Source organism: Phyllostomus hastatus, unplaced genomic scaffold (assembly GCF_019186645.2).
Source record: "Phyllostomus hastatus isolate PE091 unplaced genomic scaffold, TTU_PhHast_1.1 phas_scaffold_114, whole genome shotgun sequence".
Taxonomy (NCBI): domain Eukaryota; kingdom Metazoa; phylum Chordata; class Mammalia; order Chiroptera; family Phyllostomidae; genus Phyllostomus; species Phyllostomus hastatus.
The window spans coordinates 4,904,254-4,927,449 of NW_025334006.1; the positions used below are offsets into that span (position 1 = coordinate 4,904,254).

General features: G+C 35.2%; 1 protein-coding gene across 8 annotated transcripts in view; it reads left to right on the forward strand.

The window, feature by feature from the left end:
* CNOT4 (CCR4-NOT transcription complex subunit 4) overlaps positions 1 to 23,196 on the forward strand; it is a 140,281-nt gene that overhangs the window by 49,006 nt on the left and 68,079 nt on the right. For 7 of the 8 annotated variants that reach the window (XM_045855605.1, XM_045855604.1, XM_045855608.1 and 4 more), the window contains one exon: positions 7,925 to 8,190. In XM_045855605.1, the coding sequence (XP_045711561.1) occupies positions 8,017 to 8,190 (174 nt within the window). In that variant the 5' untranslated portion in view covers positions 7,925 to 8,016. Of the gene's footprint in view, positions 1 to 4,920; positions 4,994 to 7,924; positions 8,191 to 23,196 lie in introns of all 8 variants that reach the window. The other variant, XM_045855606.1, reaches the window with a different exon arrangement.

The following is a 23,196-nucleotide window of genomic DNA, read 5'->3' on the forward strand; positions in this document are numbered from 1 at the left end:
AATATCTATCTTTTTATTGAAACTCTGTAGTTGATGTGACATTTTCATTACACTTGACTACTTTAATCATGGTTTCCTTTAGTTCTTTGAACATATTTGAAATGGTTCCTTTGAAGTGTTTGTTAAATCCAACATCTGGTGGCTCTCACAGGCTGTTTCTGTTGCCTACTTTCTTCCTGGTGTCCATGGGTCATACTTGCCTGTTTCTTTGCCGAGCACATAATTTCTGGTTGGAAACCGGACATTTTATTTTATGGAGCAGCTATGAGTACTGTTCTCCTCTCACCCCTCCCAGGGCTTGTTACTGCTATTTGCTTATTTGTTTAGTGACTGGGTAGCTTATTGGAGTGAAGTCTGTTCCCCTATCCAGTGGTAAGCACCTGTTGTCACCAAGGGGTGCAGACTTGGGTATGCCCACGTGCCCCCTGGGGTGACAGTGTTTTCTTCAGGGCTCTCTTCCACTGTCTCCTTCCTTGACCGCACCCAGATGTTAATAGACAGCTGATGGCCTTCTTGTTTTCAACAATGCCCTAGGACACAAATTGCTTCTCAACTTTCAACTTGATCCAAAAGAAATTTGAGCTCACTTGAAGAGAGAACTCTTGAGATCAGAGCTTTGAAGTTTGTTCTGACCCCAGGAGGGCTCATCCTAGATGTCTTATTCTCTGCTTCTCCTTATTCTCTCTTGCAAACTACTGGTATATAGTTTAGCCTGAAGCGGAATCTTCTCCCAGTTATTTCTCATCACAAGCTTCTTCGTTTTGAGATTGCGCATTGGTGTGAACTTCATACCTTGGTGCTTAGGAATTCTGTTTCTTTTGAGGAGATTCAGAGCTATCTGTTTGCCTGTGCTTGTGCTCTGTTTCCTACCACAATCTCTGGTTCTGACTCTGGATGGAGTTGGATAGCAGGTATAGTGGTGAGCTTTCCACTTCGTGTGGCAGATACCCCAGTTCAGTGTCTGAGCACTTCTCAGATTGGTGTACATTAGTCTCAGATCTTCTCATTTTGCCTTTCCTGGTGTGGGAGCTGTGCTTTACAAAGTAGTTGGGTGGAGGGCATTCTAGGTCCTTGTGTTTCCAACATGCAGCAGCAACATAGAGATCCTTTCCCATGAACAGCAGTTGGGTGGAACAGGGGAGCCCCCACCTACCGGCTGCACTTACCTGGAACTTAGCTTTAGCATCAGGTAGCTTTGGGTAGGAGGAGAAGTAGTGCTGGTGTCCTGCGCATTCTGACTGGTAGCCTGGTAAAAGGGTAGCCTGTGTTTATATGGCTACACCAGTGTGGAGTGAAGTTGCAGTTTCACTGAGCTGGAAGTGGGAGGAAAGGAGAGAGAGAACGGGTTTTGGTTCAGATACCATGCAGGGTGTCCAACCTTTTGGCATCTCTACTTTTGGAAGAAGAGTTGTCTTGAGCCGCACATTAAATACATTGCAACACATAATCACAAAAACATCTCATAATCTTTTAAGTAAATTTATGATTTTGTGTTGGGCCGCATTCACAGCCATGCTGGGCTGCATGTGGTCCATGGGCTGCAGGTTGGACACCCCTGTGTGATAGTCTTGCTGTTTTTCCTGACTTTTAATACATTTTCTTGAATAATGTTTCTTCATTTGTCTTAGGCCTTTAGGATCATTTCCAGATACTTGAAATGGTTGGTTTTAAGTAATTTTCACCAGTTTCACTGGGGAGTGGGTTCATTGAACTCTTTACACTCTTATTATACTGGAAGTGGAACCCAGAGAGATCTTTTGAAAATGTAAGTCAGGCCTATGCCATTTCCTTGTTTAAAAATCTACTGTTCTCTTAGTTTATTTCACAAAGAAAGCCAAAGTTGTTCTAATGGCCTGTGGTGAATCCTTACAAGATCCTGGACCCACCACATCTGTCTTTTTATTTATTTATTTTTTAAGATTTTATCCACTTATTTCTCGAGAGAAGGGGAAGGAAGGGAGAAAAAGAAGGAAACATTGATCAGCTGTCTCTCATACATGCGCTGAACCCACAACCTGGGCATGTCCACTGACTGGAAATCAAACCAGCAACCTTTCACCCTGTGAGATGACACCAACCAACTGAACCACACTAGTCAGGGCACATCGCTGTTCTTATCTTAACTCTTCTTCCTCTTGTTCTACTCCAACCACTCTGAATTTGCAGTTCTTCAAAACCTTCAGGCATGTTCCTGCTTGGGGCCTCCCTACCGACTTCTTTATGCCTGGTCTGTTCTTTTCTCACATATTTGCGTGGCTTATTCAGGCACCTCCTTTAAATGTAACCTACTCCAACTGGCCCATTTACATTTTCATGAAACCTATACCGACTGGCCCCTTCAAATTGCAATTCCATCTCTGGTACCTTCTTTTTCTAAACCATTATCATCTTATATCATATTATTTAATTTATTTAAATAAATTAAATTATTTATTTAATTTATTATTTAATCTGTTATGATTATTGTTTAGATCTCCCAGTTAAAAGTGAGGCTGCAGGGCATTTATTTATACTGGTTATGATCAATTAATGTATCCCAAAGACCTATACTAGAATTTGAAACATAGTAAGAGCTTAATAACTACTTAGTGAATCACTGAATGAAGATAAAGGAAGAACTGTTAGAATGGCAAAAACCTTCATTGGCCAACTGTCTAACTTTACTAATAAAGTTAGAATCTGTTTATATAGGTGGAGTAATAAGTGTTATTAGTGTAGTAGATACAATTAGAAGAACCAGTTAATTTCTTGATAAGAGAGGCTAAATGTGCTTTTGCTTTTTTGTTTTAAATCCTCATTGAGGATATGTTTACTGATTTTAGAGCAAGAGGAAGGCAGGGGAGGGGGGCGGGGAGAAAGAGAGAGAGAGAGAAAGAAACAAAAACATTGATGTGAGAGGGAAACATGGGTTGTCTCCCTTTAGCTTCCTGACCAGAGATTAAATCTGCAAACAAGGTATGTGCCCTGACTGGGAATTGAACCTGCAGCCTTTTTTTGGTGTAAGAGACAGTGAACTGATCCACCAGGCTAGGGCTTGCCTTTTTTTTTTTTTTTTTAACTTTCTCCTCTAAAAGACTAATCATTGTTGAATACTGATTAATTGGATAAACTCCTCATTCTCCTGACCCCAGCCCTTGGGAACTTCCACTTTCTGTGTCAATGAATCTGCCTGTTCTAGATAATTCATTATCAGTGGAATCATATGATATTTGTCTGTGATGGCCTTACTTTATTTAGCATAATGTTTTTAAGGCTTATCCACATTGTAGCATGTATCAGTTTAGTGTGTGTGTGTATATATATAAATATAAAATATATGTATATAAAATACACACACTGCATTTTGTCTATCCATTCATCTGCTCATGGACACTTGGGTTATTTCCATTTTTGGCTATTGGGTACAATGCTGCTATGAATACTGGTGTAAGAGTATCTGTTAGCAATCCCTGCTTTCAATTCCTTCTGTATGTACTCAGAAGTGGAATTGCTTGATCATAAGCTAATTCTGTATATAACTTTTTGAGGACGTACCAAACTGTTTTCTACAGCGGCTACAGTACTTTACATTTTGTAATCTATTTTTAAAAGATTTTATTTATTTATTTATTTTTAGAGAGAGAGGAAGGGAGGCAGAGAGGGAAAGAAACATCAGTGTGTGGTTGCCTCTCACATGCGCCCCCCAAACTGGGGACCTGGCCTGTAACCCAGGCATGTGCCCTGACCAGTAATCAAACCAGCGACCCTCTGGGGTCACCAGCCCACTGAGCCACACCAGTCAGGGCTATAATGTATTTTTATACATATTTTTTGAACAGTGTTGTAAGCTCAAAGCCATGTATACAGCAGCTGATGAGTAATTAGGAATTTTGGGGTATGATTTTGAGTATATGATTTTTATCTTGTGCTCTTATTAAATGGTATGTGAGGTTTTTGGTGATTCTAGAGCATTATTATGTATGTCAGAATTTATACTGTGTTATATAGCATTAGTTGCAGGTGATGGAGAATAATAACTGAGGCAATGAGGTAGAAATTTCCTGTAGAATTAAGTTTTTGAAAAAGTAATGTCATTTTTACTTTTTGAACATTTGCACTTTATACTCAAAGATATACAGTAATGACTTTAATTATCATAATTTCTCTCTTACCATGTTGGAAAGGGCATGGGTTTTTAAGTTGACCACCTTACTTTTGAATTGTGTCTTTAACACTTTAACACCATTTGGCCTAAGTTTCATCTTTTATAAGGGGATAGTACATTTTTACTAAGTACTGTGAAGATTAGATCATGTATGTGAACATGAATTTTTTTTCCAAATTAACTACTGAGTCAAAAACTGATCACTCTGTTCTATAATCCCCTACCTTATCCAAAAAGTTAATGAACTTATATCCCTATTTCTATCTCTTATTTAAAAACATTTATTTCTGTGTCTTGTAATTTTATAAATCTTACTTTTTTAAAAAAGGATTTTATTTTTTTGTTTTTAGAGAGGGGGAAGGAAGGTAGAAAAAGAGGGACTAGAAACATGGATGTGCGAGAGAAATAAGGATCGCAGGTGCCTCCTGCACGCCCCCAACTAAGGATCTGCCCCACAACCCTGGCATGTGCCCTGACTGGGAGTTGAACTAGTGACCTTTCAGTTTGCAGGATGACACCCAGTCCACTAAGCCACACCAGACAGGGCTATAACTCTTATTGTTTTAGTTCATTGTTTTATTTTTATTTTAATATTAGTTGACGGGTTTATAAAATAAAAATTATTTTTCCCTAAATGAAAATCCTGGCCAAGATACATGGAGGGGAGAGAGTTTATTTCAAAGCATATTTTAAAAGCTTGGTTCAGTGGGGTTACATAAAGCTTATTTCTCTCTACTTGAAATTCCATTAAATTTTGTATCTTCACTATTTTTCAGATGAGTGCATTTGAGTCCTAGATAGAGCTTTCCAGTGCCTTATCCAGAATCGTACAGTTACTTAGTGGAGGAGGTGAGGCAGAAATCAGCTCTTTTACTTCGTATTCTGGGTGTTCTCCCACATCAGACTTCCTCCTGCGTTTACTAGTTGTGTGACTACGTCTGGCCACAGGCTTGCGTGGTGTCTCTCCATGGTGCTAGAAGTGTACAAAATGTACTTGGTTTTGTATTAACCTTCTTAAGGGACTTCTTGCTCTTTTGTCCTTTCTTTCCCCTCTAGACTGGGAGATTCATCCTCTTCCAAGCCTTTTTAAAATTAAAAGACAGAAGCAATCAAAAAGCAAAATCTCAATATGTCATTTTTAATTTATTGTAATTTGCTTTCTAGAAAGCTTTTCAATTCATAAGCCCTATATATTGTTTCCTTCCAGCATCCCATAAATTATTTTACTTAAAATTCAAATAAGCTGTAGTTATAGAATTAAAATTTTATAATCAAACATGTATTAGATGTGTAGGTAGCACATTTATTTTAGTTTAGTTGCCTGTTTAGTGATAGCACCCCTCGATTATTTTAGTTTTTAGTTGCCCGTTTGTAGAGCACGTGTTTGAGTCTGTGTTTTCTACTGGTATAGTTTTTGGACATTCAGCTTGGAGGAGCCATTAGATCGGCTCTAAACCCCTCATTTTATATGTGAGAGAACTTAGAATGGCAAAATTGGGTCCGCAGAGCAAGATGCCCTCATTGTTTGTAACTACATATATCATTTCTTTCTTTTTAAAAAGTCTTATTTTGAAATAATTATAGGAAGATATTTTATTTTTCTGCTAATTGGTAACAAAAGTCATGTAATTTTCCTAAATGAGATGAAGATAATTTTTTTAAGTTGGCCGTTTGAACTGCAAAAATAGTATTTGTTGTAACAATTCAGATAATACAGGTTTTTCAGAAAATAAATTTGTAGCTTACATTCCTCTGTTTTGTCTTGTGATATGGTAACACTTTGGTGTGTAACCTTTCATGTGCTTTATTTTTTTGAGAAAACAAATCAAATATATTCGTCTTCAACTTGCTTTTAAAAGTAAAAAACATCATAATGGACATCTCCTGATTGAACACACACATCTACCTTATTATGGCAGTGTCATTACTTACTTAATGATTTCTTAACTAATTCCATGCAGTTCTCTATCGGTATGAACAATGCTACAAAATGTAGTAAAATACCTGGTACACATGTGAGTATTAATGCTGGACAGATGTTGAGGTGGAATGAGAAAGTGGACAAGAGCACAGGTTCTGGGGCTGACTTCCTGGAATGAATCCAGGCTGTACCACCTCATTGCTGTGCAACTTCAGACGAGGTACTCTTTGTACTCCCATTTCCTCTGTAGGAAGAGGAACATAAATCAGTGATAATGTCTACTTTGTGGGGAGACAAACTTGTCTGCAGGCTGGTGGGAAAAATGCTATCTCACTGTTTACAAACTAAAAAAATTGATCATCTTTTTACATGTCGTAATCGTTTGTAATTCTCTGAACTACTCATACTGTTCCCATTTTTTTCTTTTCACTTATTTGCCTTTTTAAAATTGCATTATGAAATTTTAAAAAATGTACTCTGGACACTAACTCTTCATTACGTGTAGTGTATGTATCCTTTACTCTGTTGCTTGCCTCTCATTGTGTTTATGTGTGTTTATTCTGTGTTGCTAAGTTGAACATACCTTTCTTTTAGGGCTTCTGAATTTCTGTTTTTCCCTAGAAGACCTTCTGTATCCCAAGATTTGAAAAATTCTATTATTTTTTCTAACACGTTAATAGGTTATTTCAAAGTATATTTCTTGGCACAGATCATTTGGGATTTATTTTGATGGCAGTATAACAGATATATACTGTTTTTTTCTTAAAGCGGAGAGACCAGTATCCTATTACTGATTAATTAGTCCATCCTTGCCATATTGATTTGTAATGTCACTTTTATAAAATATTAAATCTCATAAATTTATGGTTACTTTTCTATATTTTTAATTTAGTTTCTTTGATCTTACATGTATATTTGTGCCAATGTCAAATTATTTAAATAGTAGTAGTTTTGTAATACAGTTTAGTGTCTGACAGTGCAAATCCCACATTTCCCCTCAGAAGTTTTAAAGCAATTCTCATGCATTTATCCTTTCATGTCAGCTCTAGAATTATTTTGTCACATTATGTAAAAAACAAACAAAAGAAACCATGTTATTTTGATAGGCATTGATTGTATTGAGCTATATTTTGGAGGCTATCAGTTTTTTAACCTAAAATAGTGATTTCACCCTAATGTTTTTACCAGTGACTTTAACTTAAATCGTTACCTAGAACTTTTCAGTTGTTGTGCATAATTTACAAAGATACATTATTTTTTATTTATTTTGTATAATATATGCTTATTCTCCCAGAAGTTTTTGTTGACGTACTATACATATTTAATTGTAAAGTTAGATTATATGGCATATGTTTTTAAAGCTCTAACCTTTATTTTCTTTGCTAAGAGTTTGATATTAACATGCAATTTTAGGTGACTGAAGCCTTTGTCATTAGGCTTATTTTGTAAATTGTGATGCATTTTAGAATAATACCATGTTCCTTCAGTTATGTGGCAGTTTTAAGTATCACTAGCTTTAAGATAAGAGATAAGACAGTTTACAGTGTGTTTGAAGGCTGAAGATGCTTCTGTATATCACTTACTCCCCTAAAAGGTGCTATGGTTAGTACTAGATTGGTACCAAATGTTTTATGTAGAAAGAAGGAAGTTCTTTCGTTTTTCCGTTGAATCAGAAAAGTTAATAATGCCAGGCTTTTTCTCTTGATGTGCAGAATATTTTAGGATTCCATTCTGAAGTCTATTCTGAGATGATAGCAGAAATGATCTGATTAGTATTTTTCAAATTTTTTGATAAAATGATTCTTGATAATACAATTTTTTCCAGTAGTAAATAGTATATTTTGTTTCTTCTCATGCAGGTCTTTGAAGTTCTACATTTTAATTCTCAGTGCTGAACTTCTTTCTCCCTTAAATTATTATAAACTTTTGCTGCTGTTTAATAAACGTGAAGATGTCTCGCAGTCCTGATGCGAAGGAAGACCCTGTGGAATGTCCTCTTTGCATGGAGCCCTTGGAGATAGATGATATCAATTTTTTCCCTTGCACCTGTGGCTACCAAATTTGCCGATTTTGTTGGCATAGAATTCGCACTGATGAAAACGGGCTTTGTCCTGCATGTAGAAAGGTAAATACTCCAACGTAACTTTGTATACCTGTGTATGAGTAAGTAGAATCTTGGCTTGATTGTTAACTATGATTGTATATGACCTTAGTAAAGTCACATAACCTCTTGATTGGCCTTCATTTTGACTGTTTAAGAGGATTAGGAGTAGAGAAGCAAAGAATTTAGGTAGGATGGTATAAAATTGGAAAAACACATTTAATATTATGCCTACAGGGGATTCACTTTAACTTTCTAGTATGAAATAGAAGTCTTGATGTTTACTAAAATAAGTCATGGGTTAACATGACAGAAATTCTGGTTCAGAAGCTAATAGTTACTCATTTCTTGAGTGCTTACAGCAGTTCTAGGCTGATGATGCCACCCCCATTGTGCACTTCAGGAAAATGTGTCTTTGTAGAAACTTGGCCCCAGGCATCAACTAGTGGGTAATGGGTTTGGGATTCACATACGTCTTTTGAGTCTCTTCTAACTCTTTTTTTAAAAAAACATGATTTTAAAAATACTCTCTGGGATTTGTTTTAGTAAGTAGGTGCAAGAGTTAGAGTGTAGTGAAGGACCTATTAGGGTGAGGAGGATTGTTGGGTTTCTATTTTGAAGGACTTCATTTGTGCTTAGGGCTTCATGCAAGCATCTGTTTTTTGCTTTATCTTTAATGTTTGTATGATTTAAACCTTTTTTCTGTTTACTCATTTGAAAGAGTTCTTATATTTATTACTACTAGATTTTGAGAAAGTGGAAATCTGTTTTAGATACGTAGATTATTTTTTAAAATTTTGTTTTGCAACTTTCTTACCAGAGGAATTAAATCTCAGAAGGCAGTATACATCATTGTTCATTATTTTTAAAAAATTTAGTGGACATGTATATACATTACATGAATGAAAAACAAATCTTAAGTGTTAATATAGTTTTTATATGTATAGTATATATAATATACAGATTTATAATGTATATTTAATATATATAATTTTACTTTTTTATATAGTTAATATACTTTAAGAATGTGAATGCAAAGGTAAATGAAAACCTTAACATTAGCTATGGTTAAAATCTATAATAAATTTGTGGTAATGGGTTTGTAGTCATATTTTAATTGGTTCCTGGTTGTTTTTATAAGATAATTATATTGAACTGTTTTTGTTGAAAGTGGTAACTTTCAGGATATCCCAAGACTCAAAAGCTTGTGAATGTGATTGACTTCATGAAGTTTATTTCTTTCTCTTTTTCTTTTTCTTTACTTCCTTTGTAGTGTTACACAGTAGAGTCTTAATTAAAAAAGACCAATTGTTATATTGTCATTAGACGAAAATCAGTTATTTGGGGAAATGGCAAAGAAATCCATTTCAATTTTAAGGGATCACCTAGAATCACCTCAAATCCTTAGAAAATGGAAGAAAAATAGAAAAAATTAAAGATAAAAACAAAACTAACTTCAGCAGAGAGCAGAGCTGGTTAGCAATAAAGGGTGCTTTTCTGGGGAGAGCAGAAAGTTTGAGGAATATGAAGGACACAAGGCCATTGGGATCAATTTCAGTAGAGAAGCATTAGCTTAAAAAACATAGGAGAAAAACTGCTGAAGAAAGGTAAGAATAGTGGTGCTTTAAGTCCTGGGAAAAATATAAGTGTGGTTGATTATAGCGTTGGAGCAGCATTTGGGTCCAGCCTAAGTTTTGTACCACATAGCAGAGACAAATGCTTTCTAGCTAGAACATGGGTTATAAATTTGGGTCAGAGCCTTAAGGTGGATAGAAACACCTGGAAGAACTTGGACCTCTTATTGCTGAGAAGATGGACTAACAACATATTCTTTCCAGCAATGTCTCCTTTCTACAGTCATAAAACAGCATCCTGCAGTAAACAAATATTATTTATAGGCTGACTGACAAAATTCTTACATGTAAACATGCAACAAACTAAAGTCAACAGATATTTTTAAGAAAACCAGCATTATTGAAGAGAAACACAAAAATTGGTAAGTGGAAGAGCCTAAGTGAGCAAACAGAAAGAAACTGTTGAAGTGTCATTGGTACTTCTCAATAAAGTATGAGAGAATGACATATTCATGTAGAAAGAACATTTTTTCAAAGAATATATTAGAGATCTTGAAAACGAACAGCCTTATAGATGGGCTGAAGAACAGAAAGTACACATTTCAAGAGCAAATTAATAAGTTGGAAGATTGTACCAAGTGTTTCCTTGCAGAATATAGTGCAAAAAAGTTTGAGAAATAGAAAGCATGAGAGAAAAGTTAAGCTACGGAAAAGATAGATGTACTGGTTCTGACCTCTGCTAAGAGAAGTTTTAGAAGCAGTGAAGTACAGTGATGAGGGAAAAATAATCAAAGAACTAATGGAAGAAAATTTCTTACGAAAAGCAGTTGTTCTTAAAAGGGTTCTGTGAATATGAAACAAGATGACTGAAAAAGATCAACATCTATTTATATAATTGTAAAATTTTAGAGGATGTAGAATAATGACAGGGTTCTAAAGGCTCATGAGAGATAGGTAGACTACAGAGGAAGAAGAATAAAATTAATTCTGTTTTACAACCATAGAAAAGAGAAAATAATTGAGAAATTTGTTTTTCCAAATTTTTGAGTAAAATAACGTTGAATGAAGAATTTTCAATTTCAGATGTGAAAGCATAATAAAATACTTTTCAGGCATACAGAGATTAATAAAGTTTAATATCCACTATACAGGACAAGTAGAAGATTTGAGGATGACTGCAAGGTTTTGTTAAGCAGCTGGAAGTAAAGAATGGCTATTAACTGAGATACGGAAGACTACAATAAGTATAGGTTTTTTTGAGAAGATCAGGAACTCAGTTTTAGACTTGTTAAGTTTGGAATTTCGATTAGGAATCTAAATGGAGATGCTGAATAGACAGGTGAAAATTCAAGTTTGTTTCTGGTATGGGAGTTATCGACATATAGAATGTTATTTATAAAATAATGATGCCTGATGAGATCACAAGAAAGAGAAGGTCAATGGAAAAGATGAGAGATTTGTCTAAGAATGAGCACCAAGGCTGCCCAACATTTACAGGAAAAAGAATCCAGGTGAAAGAAGTGTTAGATAGCCGCCTTTTGGGTCTCTAAGTTATAATCTATAGCTGAGGTGATTACTCCTTCCTCCCTCCCTCCCTCCCTCCCTCCCTCCCTCCCTCCTTCCCTCCCTACCCAGTCATTCCTAAGTGTAGCATTCTGAGAAAAATACCTGGTGGAAACAGCAGATGTGAGAACACAGGTGGTGTACTGACATAGCATCGTACAGCATTCACTCACATGGGAACCAGAGACTGGCCAGACAAGTGAGAACTTCAGCAAGGGTATTACTGTTTTAATCTCAGACATAATAGAAGGTATTGCATTTATGAAACAGGAGCAGGGTCATATTAAAACTTCAGTGAACAATAAACACCATGATTGAAATTTAAAATATGACAGCAGAAATAACTCAAGGAAAGAGTCAGCAGATGAAGTTGAGAAGAACTCTTAGAAAGTAGTGCAGAAAGACAAAGGAGAGAATATTTGAGAGAAGATATAACAGTATTTGAAGATCAGTCTCTAAGAGATCAAATAATAAGTAACTTTAGTGTTTTAGAAGGAGATCATAATGATACAGAAGGAAAATTATCTTAAAAAATATGATGAAAGAATATCCCTAAGACCAAGACATTTTTCCAGATTGAAAAGTCGCATCAAGTGCCTGGCACCAAGTTTTTTATTTTTAAATACCAGAATACTGAAGCTAGGTACATTCTACAAGCTTTGAAAGAGGAAAAAAGGTCACAAATACATGATCAGGAATCAATCATTTCAGTCTTCTCAAAAGCAAGACTTAAAGCTAGAAGGCACATCTAAAGGAAATTTATTTTCACCCTAGAACTCCATATCTGCTTAAGTGTTACATGGGTGAAAAAGTTGCACAAAAAGCCATTTTCAGGCCTGAAAATTCTCAGAATTTTTTTACCTTTCATACACTCTCTCTGGGAAGTCTACTGGAGGATATGCCCCCCCAATGTGAAGGAATGAGGAGAGAACAATGCATGGGACAAAGGAAACAGATGACCAAACACAGGAGAGAAGCAGTGGGTTTCTTGGGGTAGTGGGGAAAGATGACAGCTGTGTCCCACATAGAGAGTACTTGGTGTTTTTGCAGAGAAATGTCTTAGGAGGCCACTTCAGCAGTTGGGGGAGATTTGATGGTTGAATTAGCATGTAGATATAATCAGACAAAACACAGTTATTAACTGTAGAGAAACAAAAAGTTGGGCAGAATAGGAAAAGTGATCACATTGTATTAATATTGCAATGGCTTAGATATGAGGTAGGGGTTATGATTTATTATTTTTCCATACAGGTATCGTATTGTTACATCATTATTTGTAGAAAAGACTATGTCTTCACTCTCCTGAAAATCTATCGCTTGTAAATGTGTGTATCTACTTCTAGAGTCTGAATTCCATCTGCTGACAGTTATGTCTATCCTTATTGTCTTGATTACTCTAGATCTTCAGATCTGGCATAATAACTCTTTCAACTTTGTTAGTCTTTTTAGAATTTAATTTGGGTGCTAAGTCTTAGCATTTCCATCTAAGTTTTTAAAATCAGCTTGTTCAAAAAGTCTGCTGTTTTTTTCTTGAGATTGCATTGAATAAACAATAGTTTGAGGGAAAATGACATCTTAAAAGTGTTAACATCTATTTAAGGAATAAGGTTTATCATTTTACTTTTTTTTCAAGATTTCATTTCTTTATTTTTAGAGAGAGGGGAAGGGAGAGAGAAAGAGAGGGAGAGATGCATCAGTGTGTGGTTGCCTCTTGCTCACCCCCTACTGGGGACCCGGCCTGAAACCCAGGAATGTGCCCTGACTGGGATTCAAACCGATGACCCTTTGCTTTGGTGCTCAATCCACTGAGCCACACCAGCCAGGGCCAGTTTATCATTTTATTATCCTAAGATTTAAAGATTTTAAAAATAATATTGTATAGTTTTTGGTGTATAGCATATTTTGTTAAATTTATCTGTACCTTTTCTATTTTTTAAGCTGTGGAACATAATACTGCTTTTCAAATTCCATTTTCCATGGAAGGAAACCTGACTTGTGGTGCTAAACACACAATAAAATGTACAGATGATGTATTGTAGAATTATACACGTGAAATCTACATAATTTTATTAGCCAATGTCACCCCAACACATTCAATAAGAAAAAAAAACAATTTTCCAGTTGTTGATTGCTATTATATATAGCAATTGATTTTTGTTAGAGTCTTGAGGACTTTTTACATAGATAATCATGTCTTCTGTGAATAAAGTTAGTTTTACTTCCTCCTTTTCAACATTTATGCTTTTTTAAGTATTTTTCTTGCCTTGTTGAATTGGGTAAGCCTCCAGTATAACAGTGGATAACAGTGGTAAGAACAGATGTCCTTGTTTGCTCCCAGCCTTAGTGGGAAGGCATCGAGTATTTCACTATTAAGTGTGTTGCTGTCTGCAAGTTTTTTTATACATGGTCTTTATCATGTTGAGGAAGTTTTCTTTTCTTCCTTGCTTTCTGAGAGTTTTTATCATGAGTGGGTGCTGCACTTTGTCAAATGTCTATTCTCTTGAGATGATCGTGTGTTTTCTTCATTCCACTGAAGCAATAATTTAGTTTGATTTATTTTTAATTTTTAAATTTAAATTTTATTTTTAATTACAGTTTACATTTAATATTATAATAGTTTCAGGTATACAGCATAGTGGTTAGATAATCATATACTTTACAAAGTGTTCCCTTTGATATTTCCAGTACCCACCTGGCACCGTACATAATTATATTATTATTGACTGTATGCCCTGTGCTGTACTTTATATCCCCAAGACTATTTTGTAGGTTCATTTTTGAATCAACTATTTCTTTCGAGAATAAGCGCCACAGATCATGATATATCATCCTTTTTATGTTAAAGTTACTAATATTTTCAGAAGGATTATGTATCTGTAATGTGAGGAGTTTCTGTGGCTTTGTTTTATATTGCTTTTAGATTTGATATCAAAGTAATACTGGTTTCATAAAATGAGTTAGGAGTGTTTTCTCATTCTCTGTATTGTGAAGGAATTTACATGTGATTGATATCACTTTTTTATTTCCTCTCCAAATTCATTATTAGCATGGATTCTATCAGAGTTTCTTCATTGATGAGCTGCCTGCAGAAACTAGCTATCACAGGATTCTTCTGTGTAAACTCTTTCTGGAATTCTGTTTTAACTAGTTCCTTCTTTGTGTTATTTTGCCCTGTAAATTTAGGTTGCCTCTGTCTTTTCAAATTTTCATTGCTGTCCCTCCGCGCTGTGTTGTCGACTGTTGGGCCCTGTGCCAGGATCCAGGAAGTGCCATAAGAACAGAGGCTGTGACACTCATGATATTTCATCTGTCTTCCTTTTTTCTCAAAGTTCGCACACCTGCTCTTCATTGCCTGAATGTTATTCAGTGTCTGAAAACACATATTTTATATATTTTATCTAATTTTCTAGTTGTTGTCCTGGTAGGCCTAGTCTACCATCTACTGTGTCCTAGCTGGAGATGAAAGTATAAACACTTGAACTTTATAATAATGGAATCACAAATGTTGACCTAATCAAAATTAGGGTGAAAGCTTAGAAAGTAGACTTGGGAAGGATAGTTAAATCTTCAACTTGCATAATATGATACTATCTAAAGCTGAAAAGTGAAGTAACAACACAACGTGTTATTTAATAACATAGTACATGACAAAACAATCATTTAAAAGAGTTAACAGGAATATCTGTAGAGAGAGGCGACTCGGCAGGAAAGAAATGGGGGACTGCTCTTGTTCTTAATAAACCTTATAGAGCTGTTTGACTAGGAACACGTGTAAGAAAAATATCAATGAATCCAGGGAAAAAAGATACAGTGGACAAATGGAAACAGGAAAAGGAGCTATATTGATGCTAATATTATTAATAATCAAATTCAAGATCAAACACATTTTAAAAGGGCTTTTAACAGGACTTTTTCTTACTGATTAAAGGTCCCTCAAGTCATGAAACTTTATTTAGTTAACAGCAGAGCTTTGAAGTACCGTGGTACCATGGTACTCGTTAACTTGTTCCATAACTCACGAGGAGTGCTGAGACCCAGGAGTACCGAATGATGAAGCACTTTCTGTTGTGGGGTGGTGTTGTGACTCATACAAGTTCTAGCAAGTGTGATGAGTCCCGAGCAGACAAGTGCTGAAACATTTTTTTCTGTTTTCAAAATGCGATGAGGAGAGGGTTTGACGAGTTCTGAAGCTGCTGAGTACCGAGGTTTGACTGTATATTGAACTGATGTTGATACCAGGAGAAACTGCATTTATATTCATAATGGGGAGACTTCTGACTTGTATATTTTAGACATTGAAAGATGAAGTAGACAATTAAAAGGAAATGGAAAATTTGAATTACACAGTCAACAAGCATGTATATGTTTGTGTGTGTACACAGTTTATACAAACTTGTACAGACCTTTAAAATATAAGTGCAATGGGAACTAAAATTGACTCTTAGGCCACAATGGAAGTATTAACTAATTCCTAAAATTAGAACTCACTTGCATAATTTCTTTTTATTTACCTTGCTTAGGATTCATAGAGCTTTTTGAATTTGTGGATTGGTGAGTGTCATTAGTTCTGTGAAGAGTGATAGCATTATTTCTTCAGATGCTACTTTATTCTCTTTACGCTTAATCTGGGTCCCTGATTAAATATTTTCCTGATCTTTTCACCATTTTCCATGTTTCTTAATCTTTTTTCTATATTTCCTGTCTTTCTTTTTTCTTAATGCATAGGTGGATGGTTTCTTCTGATCTGTCCTCTAGTGTTTGAATTTTCTTTTTTAGGTCCAGTCTGCTGCTAAATATGTCTGCTGAGTTTTAAAATTTTGCCTTTTGTTTTCCATTTCTAAAAGTAGTGTTTGTTCTTTCTTCATACTTGATTTTTTAAAATAGATTTTTATGCCCTGCAAATATTTTTAAGTGTGGAGCATATTTGTTTAAACAGATCAAGCATTGCTTTAAAATGTGCCCATCTGAGAGGGATGTTTCTGCTGGTCGTTGTTCATGTTATTTTATTGCTTTATGTGCTTAGTTACCTATGACTGTTTCCTGGTTGTTGCTATCAGATTATTTCAGGGTTCTCCAAGGCCCAGAGTGGATTTGCCCTTCTTTAGAGAGGCTTTGATTTGACTGCTGCTGGGTCCTATGTGCATTGGCATTAGGGATGTTTGGAGCACAAAGGGCTTTGCCCAGGCCATCCTTTGGCCTCCGGGGTGCAGATGCTCCCCTGGGTGGGTTTCAGCTCTGAATGCTGTCTGTCCCTCTCCCTATTTGTTGTTACTAGACTTTTCACTTTTCCCTCTGGGTTTTGACTCTCATCCAAACATTGGCTCGGAAATTCCCTATTGCAGCCCATTATTGTTTTTAAGAAGTTGTTTTAAAAATAAAGTTTTTTAATAGTGTCTTTCATTGTCTTTAGCAAGAGGAAAAGTTAGAGCTATGAATGCATTTATTGGAATCAAAGAACAAAATGAGTGAACTTATTTCCAGGTTAAGAAAACAGAAAAAGAATAAATATTGTGATAGTAGAAGATAAGGATTTAGCACAATTTGGTGAAATAGAAGAAAATTAGTATATCAGTAAAGGGTAGAAACTGGTTCTCTGAAAAGTCCAATAAAATAACTCTTTGACAAGTCTGATTAGGAAGTACATAGAAGACACATGTAAATACATTAGGAATAAAATGGGAACATACTACATATATGAAAGAAGTTAAGTGATTACACTAGAGACCATAAGCCATCTTAATTAGTAGTCTGGCAACTTATTGCCACATTAACACCAATAAAGATATTTTTACAGATTGATAATGCTTCTTCACAAGCACCCTATTTAGCATTAGTTTGATATAAAACACACAGTACTACGTTTAAAGAAAAAAATTCTGCTTGTAATTTTTCATTTGATGCTACATTCCTAGAAAATTAAGTTTAACATGTGTTCAGTCAAAAAGTAGACCACATACACTTTTCTTTATATTTATTTTTAATACTGCTGTTACTAGCTTTGTGAGTCACACTCTTTTTCTGCAGTTATTCAAATTCTGTCTCTTCACCTTTCATCTTTAGTCTACTTCCCTTCCTTATTGTATCAGCCTATTCATTTTCTGTCTTAGGTTCATAGAGTAGCCATTTACGGTGGCAGGTGTGGAGGAGGAATTGTCATGGGGTGCATGCTTTTTCAACTTTTTAAGAAACCTTTGGCAAATTACGGCTAACAAGATTTTTTATATTTGTCTTTCTGCTTAGAGTAAATTAGCACACTTTATATTGTCTAGGAAAATTTATTTATTTAATTCCTCCTATCAACAGAAATGCAGTTTCACAAATATGTTAAGATTAAAAAGCTAGTAGTATAACTTCCTACTGGAATAAGAGATATTTGGAGGATAAATCATAGCAAACTAATTTGTCTTGTGCTCTGTTATTGTTGTTTTTTTATATTATGTGGCATTTGTTTTCTGCCAGAGTTAACTTTGAAGCTTGATGGAATTATATTTCCATAGGAAAACAACTTGGAGTAGCATAGAAGAAAGGCTAGGACAACCAGTGTTGTATACTCAGCATGGTGTTGCATCATTGATACACTTGATGAGAGTTGATACTGCAACTTCATTTTTGGTACTTGTCACTCTTTGTGTGTGTGTGTGTGTGCACGCGTGCTTTTTTTTTGCTTTTATGTTACTTTGCATCACCTTTCATCAAGATTTTACAGTGTCAGAGAATGTTCACAAAGAGCACAGTCTTTGAGTGCTTGTCAAATTTTTCATATTCACAGAAGAATTTGAGTCTCAGAAAAGTTTCTTAAACTATCTCTGACAAAGAACCAGAATTGAAACTGTGCCCCCACCCCAATTTTCCATGCCCCAAGTCTGCTGAGGACCCATACAAGGTCCTGTTATGCATGCCTAGTTCCCAGCTGATGTCATGTGATTTACCACCTAAATTCAATAACAACCACGCTGATAAATATCTTATTCTGCATAGTCCACTGATGACGTACATGAATGTGTGGCAGTCTTAAGTTGTTATAAACGTTTCCAAATGCTTATTCTCAACTGCTGTGGAACTAGGAGCAATCTGTGTGTTTGACCCATTCAGGGAGAGAATTATCACCACTCTAGATGTTAAGGCAAGGCAGCGGCTTTCAAATTAATTGAGTGATAGCCACTCCAAAAAGAGCTACCCAGAAATCCTGTGGTAGGAAACAGATTTTCTGTTCTTAAATAAAAAATTTAAATGATTTCATAGAAATGTATTTTAATTACTTTGTATGTAGTTCATCTTTATATTTGTGTCTTTATAGCTCCAAATGGTTTCATGGGATTAAAATTGTTCTGGCAGATTAAGATTTGAAAGGAGAATGATATAGATACAGAAGAGTCAGTGGAGAAGAGAGGGAGAAAACTGAAATGGCAGACAGTTACATCGATTGAAGTATCGAACTTACTGTAGTAGATCTTTAACCATTTGGTTCCCTAAATTAAAATGCAAGAACATTTTGAAAAACGTATTTTTTAAAGAAAATTAACATACTCAATTTTCAATTCTAGAAAGGAGTTTGGTGTTCATTTGTCATAGATTTATTGAGCTTCTAAAATGTGTAATACTGACTTCATATTTGAAACTTCTTAGGTCATGCAAAAGTCAGATAAATTACTGAATTGGCTGTTTTATATGCCTGTTGCTCAAAAGTGAGTTGGAGTATGCCAAATAGGAGCAGATAGCTAGAAGATTCAGATTTCTTAATATGGGAATCTAATGGTGTGGGTGCTTATATCCTGCAGAGCCTCTAGTTATATATACCTAAATATTTAAGAATGGGGTTTTTGGAGAGCTTAAGATATTATTAGTAGAAATTGAGGAACACAAAGGGAAATCTCACTTTCTTAATTGTCTTTTATTAACCTGTATTCAAAAATTGGAGCTTATTTTTATTTTTTGTTTTCACTTATATATGGGAAGCTGAAAGTAACTTTCTGTCAAAGGCATAGCAGGGTTTCAGGTTTTTCTTAATTTCAATGTCTCTGGTTATATTTGGCATATTTGTTTGTTTTGTGGATTAGGTTCCACTTAAAGGGAAGATCATATGGTATTTGTCTTTCACCACCTGACTTATTTCACGTAGCATAATGCATTCCTGTTCCATTCATGCTGTTGCAAAGCATAGGAGCTCCTTCTTTCCTTCTGCTGCATAGTATTCCATCATGTAAATGTACCATAGTTTTTTGATCCATTTATTTACTGATGGGCTCTTAGGTTGCTTCCAGCACTTGGCTATTGTAAATTGTGCTGCTATGAACTTTGGGGTGCTTAGGATTTTTTGGATGGGTGTTTCAGGGTTCTTAGGATATAATCCCAGCAGTGGAATTGCTGGGTCAAAAGACCATTCCATTTTTAGTTTTTTGAGGAATTCCATATTGTTTTCCACAGTGGCTGCACCAGTCTGCATTCCAACCAACAGTGCACTAGGGTTCCCTTTTCTCTACATCCTCTCCAACTTGTTGTTTGTTGATTCTTTTTTATGATGGCCATTCTGACCAGTGTGAAGTGGTATCTCATTGTGGTTTTAATTTGCATCTCTCTGATGGCTAGCAATGCTGACTGAGGATCTTTTTCTATGTCTCTGGACTCTTTGCATATATCCTCCCTGGAGAAGTGTCTGTTCAGATCCCTTTGCCATTTTTTAATTGGGTTTTTTGTCTTCCTAGAGTGGAGTCATGTGAGTTCTTTATATATTTTAAAGGGATGCAAGGATGGTACAATATTCACAAATCAGTAAATGTAATACATCACATAAACAAAAGGAAAGACAAAAATCACATGATCATGTCAATAAATGTGGAAAAAGCATTTGATAAGGTACAGCACCCACTTATAATTAAAACACTCAGCAAAGTGGGAATAGAGGAAGCATTCCTCAACCTAGTAAAAGTCATATATGAGAGACCTACAGCCAACATCATACTCAATGGGCAAAAACTAAAAGCTTTCCCCAGTAAGATCAAGAACAAGTCAAGGTTGTCCACTTTCACTACTTCTTTTCAACATAGTATTGAAAGTCCTAACCACAGCAATCAGACAAGAAAAAGAAATGAAAGGCATCCAAATTGGAAAGGAGGAAGCAAAACTGTCATTGTTTACAGGTGACATGATAGTGTACCTAGAAAATCCTAAAAACTCCACCAAAAAACTGCTCAACCTAATAAATGAATTTGGCAAAACAGGGATACAAAGTCAATATTTAGAAATCAAAGGCATTTTTGTACACCAACAATGAAATATCAGAAACAGAAATCAGGAAATAATCCCATTTGATACAGCAACAAGAAAAACAAAATACCTAGGAATAAACCTAACCAAGGAGGTAAAAGACTTATACTCAGAAAACTACACAACACTGAAGAAAGAAATTAAGGAAGACACAAACAAATGGAAACATATACTGTGTTCATGGATTGGAAGAATTAACATCATCAAAATGTCTATATAACCCAAAGCAATTTATAGATTCAATGCAATACCTATTAAAATACCAGTGGCATATTTCACAGGTATAGAACAAACATTTCAACAATTTACATGGAACCATAAACAACCCCAAATAACTGCAGCAATTTTGAGAAAGCAGAACAAAGTAGGAGGGACCACCATGCCTGATATCAAACTGTATTACAAGGCCACTTTAATCAAAACAGCCTGGTACTGGATAAGAGCAGACACATAGACCAGTGGAACAGAACAGAGAGCCCAGAAATAAACCCAAGTGTCTACGGTCAATCAATATTTGACAAAGGGGGCAGAAGCATAAAATGGAGTAAAAATAGCCTCTTCAGCAAATGGTGTTGGGAGAGCTGGAAAGCTGCATGCAAAAAAATGAAACTCGATCATCAGATTATACCATACACAAAAATAAATTCAAGGTGGATAAAAGACTTAAATATAAGTCGTGACACCATAAAAGTCCTACAGGACAACATAGGCAGGAAAATCTCAGATATTCCATGTAGCAATATTTTCACTGATATGTCCCTACAGCAAGAGACATAAAGGAAAGAATAAACAAATGGGATCTCATCAAAATAAAAAGTTTCTGCACAGCATTAAAATGAAAAGAGAGCCAACTGTATGGGAAAGCATATTTGCCAATGATACTTCAGACAAGGGTTTGATCTCCAAGATATTTCCTGTAAGGTACCTTGTTTACACTGGTTTTTCTCAATGGCATTGTTCTGTTGGTCCCCACTCCTGGGTTCTGATAGGCCTGATTTCCCAACAAATTGTGGTCTCTGTTTTTGGGATCTCTTCATATCCAGTTTTAGATGCTTAATGTGCCCCATCTTCCATTTATTATTAACTATTTATGGTAGTAGTAATAACTGACTTATTGAATACTAATGTATAAGACACAGTTTTAATCATTTCATAAATGTATTTATCTTTTTAAACTCACAGCAGCCCTCTGAATAAAGTATTGGATTGGCAAAAAAGTTCCTTTGTTTTTTTTCTATAAGATGGCTCTAGTAGTACTTAGTTGTCGTTAACTTCACTTGAAACAATTTTGTTAGCTTGTATTGTGACAGCTATCATATCAGCTTGCATTTGAAAAGAAGTTTACCAAAATTGGTAAATTTTTGGGTAGTCATTTTAATATTGAAGATGGAAGAAAGTATGCAACATCTTTGGCATATTAATGCTATATTATTTCAAGAAAGGTAAAAATGCAACTGAAAGACAAAGAAAAATTTGTGTAGTGTATGGAGAAGGTGCTGTGACTTATAGAACCTGTCAAAAGTGGTTTGCAGAGTTTTGTGCCGGAGATACCTCGCTGGACAATACTCTATAGTCAGGTAGACCAGTTGAAGTTGATAGCAATCAAATGGAGACATTAATTGGGAACAATCAACGTTATATATACCACGTGGGATATAGCCGACATACTAAAAATATCTAAATCAATAAAGTTATTGGTGAAAATGAATAATGTGTCCTTCATTTTATGGAAAAACCCACAAGAACTCTTTGGCCAACCCAATACTGTGACTCCCACTTTACCAAAGAGAAAACTAAAGCAGGTGGGTCACATAACTTAGATATGGTCTCTTAGAAGGAAAGAGGGCCAGGACTCAAAGCCAGGCAGCATGAGTCCACAGATCTTACTCAGGCCTTGTAGCCTTGGCATTAACAGTAGTAAAACCAATATTGTAGTGATGAGAAAGGAAAAAATTACAATAGCGTAATTGGTCATGTTTATTCAGGATTACTGTGTGCCACTCATATAATAATTGCTTTATAAGTATTATTTTATCTTTTAGACCAGTGTTTAATATTATTTCATTTTACTTGTGAAGATACTGAGGCATAGAGTTTGATTAAATTACCTAAAACCACATGGCTAGTAAGTGTTGAAACTAAATTCAAACTCCTGAACCAGAGTTTCTTTGTATTCTATTTATTTCCCCTTCTGTTTCTCTCTTTGACTGGAAATGTGTTGAAAACAATACATTAATTTTCTGATATATAGCAGGTTTTCATGAAATGTTTATTTTAATACATAAACCTCTTACACAGCACATTAGAATTTTAATTTTCTTGTAAACTGTGTGCTAGGCACTGTAGGGATCCCAAGATTGGTTTTTGTTGTTGTTGTTGTTGTTGTTGTTGTTTTAATTTTAGGACCTTTGGTGGTTTAAGTTTTAGCACCAAAAGTGGTCTGTGCTAAGCTCTAAAAAAAAGTATTTAAAAAACTATTTTATTTAACATTTAACTTTTATTAAATAAGATATTTTAGGCAATTAAAATGTTCAGAAAATTGGAGATATAACAAATAACCACATACCCATCATCCAGAATTTGATCATTGTTATTCATATAGTTTTCCTATTTATTTAATGCTAACTTC